The 8,261-nt window shown below is 49.6% G+C and overlaps 1 protein-coding gene across 6 annotated transcripts in view; it reads left to right on the forward strand.

Annotated features, from left to right (window-relative positions):
- The window catches only part of LOC309713485 (cGMP-dependent protein kinase 1-like), an 80,681-nt gene that overhangs the window by 20,880 nt on the left and 51,540 nt on the right, over positions 1-8,261 (forward strand). For 4 of the 6 annotated variants that reach the window (XM_082545129.1, XM_082545127.1, XM_082545125.1 and 1 more), the window contains exon 2: positions 2,794-2,960. In XM_082545129.1, the coding sequence (XP_082401255.1) occupies positions 2,837-2,960 (124 nt within the window). In that variant the 5' untranslated portion in view covers positions 2,794-2,836. Of the gene's footprint in view, positions 1-1,618; positions 2,025-2,086; positions 2,101-2,793; positions 2,961-8,261 lie in introns of those variants that run through there. The other 2 variants (XM_082545128.1, XM_082545130.1) reach the window with 2 other exon arrangements.

Below are 8,261 nucleotides of genomic sequence, written 5' to 3' on the forward strand. Positions count from 1 at the left end.
CTGTGGTGATTATATAACAAATATTCAACTATCCCAGAATTAAACCAGGTCTAAATAAAAAGGAGTATCACTACAAAGGTTAACTCACAGTGGTCCTCATACCACAGTTTGCTATCAGTAAACACTGACGGCATTCATTGATAGCATAGCACATCCATGTTAGCAGTGTATAAACGATAGTTTAGCATATATTACCACAGGTTTCAATAAAGGACTACCGTATTAAACACTTTTACTAACCTCAGGCAGACAGACAGGTGCTCTGCAGGTGGGATTGAGCGCCTTTAGTTGGTATCTAGGCGGGCGATTCTGGGACCAACGCGGGACAGCAGGTCCTCAAACTGGCCGAGTGAAAGACGGTGGTATCGCTGAAATCGGCCGTCATCCAGGTGCAGATCCTGGAGCAAGTGGTGAAACTCACCAAACTGCTCGCGCGTCTGCAGGACCTGATGGACCCAGGTACGGCGAGGACGGCCTTAACGCTGCTGCTCTGCTCTCCACAGTAAATACAGAAGGGAGACTCTCTCTTCAAACGCTAGCTCGACAGCTGCCATCTTGCAAAGATACCGTCAGGCACAACTTCCTCCGACATTTCCGGTTCACGCATGTCAAAATATGCAATTTTGAGGCGCGATTGATTTGTGTTGGACACGCGACGAGGTGCGAATGTGCACACGTCAAATTGGGGGCGTCTGGGGCGTTTTCGCTCATGTCTATCGTGTTCGGTGTGAGGATCCAGGATCACCTGGTCCAGCCCTAACTATATGCTTTAGCAAAAAGAAAAGTTTGAAGCCTGATCTTAAAAGTAGAGATAGTGTCTGTCTCCTGAATCCAAACTGGAAGCTGGTTCCACAGAAGAGGGGCCTGAAAACTGGGGTGTTGATTCATTTAAACTAACATAATCATCCTGCTGCAACCAGGTTTCTGTAAGGCAGAGTAAATCGATTTGTTGATCAATTATTAAGTCATGTACTAACAGAGACTTGGAGGAGAGAGACCTAATATTTAATAATCCACATTTCACTGTTTTACTCTTTGGTTCAGATGTGGATACTATATTGTTCTTTCTTTGTAATTGTTTATGTTTCAGTTGTTTGTTGATGGTTTTTAGTTTGTTTTTTGTCTGTTTGGGAGCTGACACAGTCTCTATGGAGATGGGTTTTTGGGGGTAGCAGGAGGAGAGAAGCTGCAGAGAGGCGTGTAAGACTGCAACTCTGCTTTGTGGTCCCAACTCTGGATAGTCATATTTTGGGGGGTTTAATAAATTTGTCCATATTTCTAGAAATGAGAGCTGCTCCATCCAAAGTGGGATGGATGCCGTCTCTCCTAACAAGACCAGGTTTCCTCCAGAAGGTTTGCCAATTATCTATGAAGCCCACATCGTTTCTGGGACACCACTCAGACAGCCAGCAATTTAAGGAGAACATGCGGCTAAACATGTCACTCCTGGTCTGATTGGGGAGGGGACCAGAGAAAACTACAGAGTCCCACATTGTTTTGGCAAAGTTGCACACCGATTCAATATTGATTTTAGTGACCTGCGATTGGCGTAACTGGGTGTCATTACTGCCGACGTGAATTTTACCCTTATTTACATACATTTAACCTTAGCCAGCAGTTTTAAATTTCCTTCAATGTCGCCTGCTCTGGCCCCTGGAAGACAATTGACTATGGTTGCCGGTGTCTCTAGCTTCACATGTCTGAGAACAGAATCACCAATTACCAGAGTTTGACCCCCGGCAGGTGTGTCGCTGAGTGGGGAAAAACGGTTAGACACATGAACGGGTTGGTGGTGTACCTGGGGCTTCTGTTTAGGACTATGCTTCCTCCTCACCGTCACCCAGCCGCCCTCTTTCCCCAGCTGCTTGGGGTCTGCCGGGGAACAGCTAGCGGGGCCTACGCTATCTTCGGCTGCACCAGCTACAGGGGCCTGGCTAGCTACGGGTGAATGAAGGGTGCGAAGCAGATTCTCCAATTCAGTAATCCTGGCCTCCAGAGCTGCAAATATGCTACATTTATTACAGGTACCTTTACTGCTAAAGGAGGCCGAGGAGTAACTAAACATCTGACACAAGGAGCAAGAAAGTGCAGGAGGGACAGGTGAAGTAGCCATGGTGCTAACGAGTCGGCTACGAGCTAAGCTAAGCTAGCGAAACAGTACAGAGACAGAGAGTGAATACTTTGGCTATAAATTAGGTAGTGAGTACACAGAAAGTGTGCTTCTGATAAGCACGTGAAGATTGTAATATGAAAAAAGAATGTTTCTAACAGTTCTTAATTAAATTGCTAAGCAGATAAGCTACTCAGAAACACCACTGTGTTTGAGCGAGCGAACACCAAGTGACAAGGCCACTGGTTTTTAAAGCAACTTTTGAATCAAATAATCATCAGATGAGTCATAAGTGAAACAACCGTGAGGTTCAACCATAATATTTGCATGATTCATACTTAAGCCTTCGATAATCGCAGCGGTTCGGAGACTAATTTAAGCCCTGTGGTGCTTCTGTATTCTAACTCTGTATTTCTGCATGAAAAATGAGAAAAACTTGGTAGGACATCAGCGCACAGGCAGTTTATTTTGCACATAAAGATTGAGACCTCTATCCCGTCCAGAGAGGTGTGCATGCAGGTGATACCGACTTTGAGACGCACAGGTGTTTGCTCTTATCCTCCAAACATAGCGGCGCAGATACATTTCCCCTGATAATGAGGAGGCGTGTAGGATAAAGGTATACTCGTGAAAGTAGAATAAGGACTTACTTACTGACCTGTTGTCCTCTCTCCTCCTCTCAGATCGAAGGAGCTGATAAAGGAGGCCATCTTGGACAATGACTTCATGAAGAACCTGGAGCTGTCTCAGATTCAGGAGATCGTGGACTGCATGTACCCGGTGGATTATGGGAAGGACTCGTGCATCATTAAAGAGGGTGACGTGGGCTCGCTGGTGTTTGTGATGGAAGGTGAGGAACCCACGGTTTGGTTTTCTGTCACTCTTCAGGATCTATTTATTTATTTCTCTGTCAGCAGTTATTTTTAAAGCGAGGTATTTCTGGCAGAAATTTCTCTTTTCAAGAACTTTTCAGGTTTGGGGAATTTGGGGAAAATTCTGGGTGAAAAACTACTTTTGATCTGAGGTGAGGGGACTTTTGAACCAGGCCGTGCAGCTTGTTGCCACTCAGGTCTGTTCTGGTTGTTAGACTTTCCTGTGTCATTTTTTTTGTCCTGAGAGTTTATCAGATGTTTCTTTTTTGCTGGTTCTTAAAGAACTTGATGTTTTTCCTTGAACGAATAAAAACTGTGCATTTTGAGCTGTAGTTGTAGTGCAATGCTCATTGTGAGCATCTTTGAATGTGTGGTTGGTGACAGACAGCACCTCTCCTCACTCCGAAGCTTTTTTTAAAGGAACTGTCTCACATTAGATAATACAAATCTCATCTCTAGAAGAAGCCGACCCTTCAGGTTTGCTTTAACGATCGTGTTTCTCCAAACTAAACCTGCCATTGTGCCTCTGAGACCATCGGTGGGTGAATGAAAGTTTGTAAAGAGGTTTGAAGACGAGAACACTGAGCCAAACCTTTGGAGACACAGAAACATGAAAAAGTTCATTACGGCGGCTCGTGAGGAAATCGTTTATCACTACACGAGAAATAGGATTCCAGCTTTCAGCTTCTTGAAATAAATAATTATGGAACTCATTTATTCTTTAATGACTACATTTCCTCCAATGAGCTGAGGAGTGAATAATTTCACAGGTCTTCTGTGTGGCGGTGAATTCATGAAGTGTAGCGACATGGAAACTCCTTAACAAGCGGTATCTCAGAGTTCCGTGACATTTCCGCCTGAAGTTTCCCAGAGCGCCGTTCGACCTTCAGGATGTACTTTGCTCGGCCGCCGGGAACATGTCAGAGCAGCGCGGCATTGCGTAACGTGTCAGAGCGCCTGAAGGCTTTCACCTCCACTCTGCTGCTGGTTTCCCTGCTGCCTTCACACCACACACTACTTCTGCTGCTGTGAGGAAGAGGAGAACTCAAACACAACATTTTTCTGCTTGTGGAAAAAAAAATCACAAAAATCGTCCTGTAGGTAAAAAGTAACTTAGTGCGGTCACAAAGATGAATGACAGTGTGTCTGAACAGCCAATCAGTGAGCAAACGGCAGAAAAGAAAGAGAGGAACGAAGAATGATGGGAACGTGTCGGCACGAGTTCACTGCTCACAAGAACTGTGACATCACTACAGCCACATCACCAACTATAACTAACTAACTAAGTAACTAAGTAACTAACTAACTAACTAACTAACTAACTAACCTGTGAATCAACTGCTGGAAAACGACAGGACAGGAAATAAAGTGACTGCAGACAATGTTCAGAGTCTCCCTCGTGTTTTTCACTGAACAGGACGCTCCGCCTTCATCACCATCAGCTGTTTCCAAAAATCATGGATTTCCACAAGAAACTGAAACGTCACTGAAGCATGGCATCGCATGTAACATTAGACCGCCGTGAGGTCATCACTTGACGAGATGGAGCTGTCACCTACAGAGGACTTCAGATCATTTGGGTGCTTTTGATTCACGTTCAGTCATTAGTTTGTTTAAAGGAATGAATTAAAGAGACTCAATGTAACAATGTAACATATTCTTGTTTTATTAGGAACAAAAAGAACTTGCAAATTTACCAAACATGTCTCAGTTTGGCTGACAGGTTAGGGTTAACGCGACTGCCTGAGTCTGAACAAGTCAAATTCATTATTGAGCTTTATTATAAATAAAAACATAAAATAAATAAATTTAATAAAACACGCAACGGTCCCGTGGAGGACAGGCAGTGGGCTGGAATCAGGCTGAAACCCTTCCACTATCACCTGATGCAGGGAGTTCTCACCTGTTGTCCACATGCTCTGTCACGGTTTGCGGGGCAAGCCGTGTGGATTTGTAGTAAGGACCCAAAAGGCGGCAGCTCTGGTGCAGGTGAGTGTTTATTTACAGCAGTGGGTACAAACAGCAACGGGGTGTGAACATGAAACCGAAACCTAAACTGGGTAAACTAACAACACAAACCAGGAATGACGGTGCAGGGAGGTCCGGGGAAATACATACAGGGAGACCGAGGGGAAACAACACAGACGAACCAGCAACTACTATGACAGAAGACACAACTTAAATACACTCAGAGAACACAGGGGGATTACATACAGGTGGGGACACAGCTGGGAGTAATTAACATGACGAGACTAGGGAGGCAAACTGAAAACACTTACATAAGACACAGACCTTCACAATAAAACAGGAACTTACACATGAAAGGACACAAACTAAGAAACGCGGACTAGATACAGGAACACACGGGCAGAACAGAGTAAACACTAACCAGAGGAAGAACAGAACCAAAATCGCGAAGAGAAAACACAAAACGCTGGGTCAAAAGGACCCAGGATCATGACAGTACCCCCCCCCCCCTCAAAGGCTGGCTCCAGACAGCCCAACAAGAAACAAAACAGCCAGAAAAAACAGAAAACAACCCGACCAGGGCGGGCAGCGGGGGCCCAGGAAGGAGGGCACGAAGCAAAACAAAACCGGAGCACCAGAAGGCCAAAAGACAAAAACAAAAAACGAGCCCAAAACCAAAAGAAACGAAGCACACCAGAACACAGGAAAAAACAGAGTCCAAAACAGAAGAGTTCAGGGGGCCGACAGCACAGGAGTCCAAACAGTTCAGGGGGCCGACCGTGCGGACGGCAACGGCGGCGACGTGGACACAGTTCGGGGGGCCGACCGTGCGGACGGCAACGGCGGCGACGTGGACACAGTTCGGGGGGCCGGCCGTGCGGACGGCAACGGCGGCCACTCAGGCGATGGCGGTCCGGGGGCCGGCCGTGCGGAAGGCAACGGCGGCGACGTGGACACAGTTCGGGGGGCCGACCGTGCGGACGGCAACGGTGGCCACTCAGGCGATGGCAGTCCGGGGGCCGGCCGTGCGGAAGGCAACGGCGGCCACTCAGGCGATGGCGGTCCGGGGGCCGGCCGTGCGGAAGGCAACGGCGGCCACTCAGGCGATGGTGATCCGGACCAGGCGAGGCTGCAGAGGCTGGACCAGGCGAGGATGAAGACTCGGATGAAGCTGGACCAGATGAGGCTGAAGGCTCTGAGGCTGGACCAGACGAGGATGATGATGCTGCTGCAGCCGGCGAGGATGATGATGCTGCTGCAGCCGGTGAGGATGATGATGATGCTGCAGCCGGCGAGGATGATGATGATGCTGCAGCCGGCGAGGATGATGATGATGCTGCAGCAGGTGGCTGGACGGGCTCCTCGGGCCCTCCAGCTGAGACAGGTGGCTGAACGGGCTCCTCGGGCCCCCCAGCGGAGACTGGAGACAACGGCCGGAGCGGTCCCTCGGACCCTCCAGCGGAAACAGGAAACAAAGGCCGGAGCGGTCCCTCGGACCCTCCAGCGGAGACACGAGACGAAGGCTGGACGGGCCCCTTGGACCCTCCAGCAGAAGCCATCACAAAGCCAGCAGGCATGGAGTCCTCTGGCAGACATGAAGGCAATGGGTGCTGTGCTGAGCACTGGCCCTGCTCAGACAGCACTGACACGGAGTTGTTCTCTGAGGGCTGCTTAATCTTCAGGGGTCCAGAATCAGCTGGGGACTGAGACCTAGCCTCTGGGGAAGCCCTGGAGTGCAGAACAGTGCCTGAAGCAGCTAAAGCGCGAGAAACTCCCTGACTGGACCTTAAATCTTCTCCCTGCATGGAGTGAATGAGTGGAACCGGTACTGCTGGAGCCAGAGCTACGGGTAGCAGGGGCACTGGAGCTACTGGGGCCTGCGCTACAGGCGGCACTGGAGCCTGAACTGAGGGTGGCACTGGAGACTGAACTGAGGGTGGCACTGGAGACTGAACTGAAGGGGACACTGGAGACTGAACTGAAGGGGACACTGGAGACTGAGCTGAGGGTGGCACTGGAGACTGAACTGAAGGGGACACTGGAGACTGAACTGAAGGGGACACTGGAGACTGAACTGAGGGTGGCACTGGAGACTGAACTGAAGGGGACACTGGAGACTGAACTGAAGGAGGCACAGGAGACTGAGCTGAAGGAGGCACAGGAGACTGAGCTGAAGGAGGCACAGGAGACTGAGCTGAGAGGAGCACTGGCTGCGGGGGAGCTAACTGAGCTGAGAGTGGCTGCGGGGGAGCTAACTGAGCTGAGAATGGCTGCGGGGGAGCTAACCGAGGTGAGAGTGGCTGCGGGGGAGCTAACCGAGCTGCCGGTAGCTGCACAGGCGATAAGCAGCTCGCGTTGACATCCGCCACACAAAACGCAGCCCCTGAATGAACAGTCATGCAGTCTGAAAATGAAAAAGAGTCCTCACTCACCACAGCCGGCGATTTAGAAGCCTGAACGTCCGGCTGTGGGGTGGCGCGCTTGCGGCGCGATCGGCGTTTCCTCCCCGCAGACTGCTCCGACGGGCCGGGCAAGATCACATCCGGCGAGTCGGGCAGCGAGGCAGGAGTGGCTGAGAGAAGGTGAGGTGTGTGCCGGAGAAAAGCCTGTATGGTCGGAGGAAGTGAATTCAGTAACTATGGCAGGCCGGAAAAGAGACGTTGTAGCCGACCTTCCACGGCGCGGCGAAGCTCGTACGGAGGATTCTCCAGCCACAGCCCGAGGAGGATCTCCACATTGTAGCCGATGTCATCCTGGAGCTCCTCGGACGGATTGACTGCCGCTGGGTCCATGGTGGCTGGTTTGTTCTGTCACGGTTTGCGGGGCAAGCCGTGTGGATTTGTAGTAAGGACCCAAAAGGCGGCAGCTCTGGTGCAGGTGAGTGTTTATTTACAGCAGTGGGTACAAACAGCAACGGGGTGTGAACATGAAACCGAAACCTAAACTGGGTAAACTAACAACACAAACCAGGAATGACGGTGCAGGGAGGTCCGGGGAAATACATACAGGGAGACCGAGGGGAAACAACACAGACGAACCAGCAACTACTATGACAGAAGACACAACTTAAATACACTCAGAGAACACAGGGGGATTACACACAGGTGGGAACACAGCTGGGAGTAATTAACATGACGAGACTAGGGAGGCAAACTGAAAACACTCACATAAGACACAGACCTTCACAATAAAACAGGAACTTACACATGAAAGGACACAAACTAAGAAACGCGGACTAGATACAGGAACACACGGGCAGAACAGAGTAAACACTAACCAGAGGAAGAACAGAACCAAAATCGCGAAGAGAA

The sequence above is a fragment of the Aulonocara stuartgranti genome (genome assembly GCF_965226115.1).
Source record: "Aulonocara stuartgranti genome assembly, chromosome: 8".
Lineage (NCBI taxonomy): Eukaryota > Metazoa > Chordata > Actinopteri > Cichliformes > Cichlidae > Aulonocara > Aulonocara stuartgranti.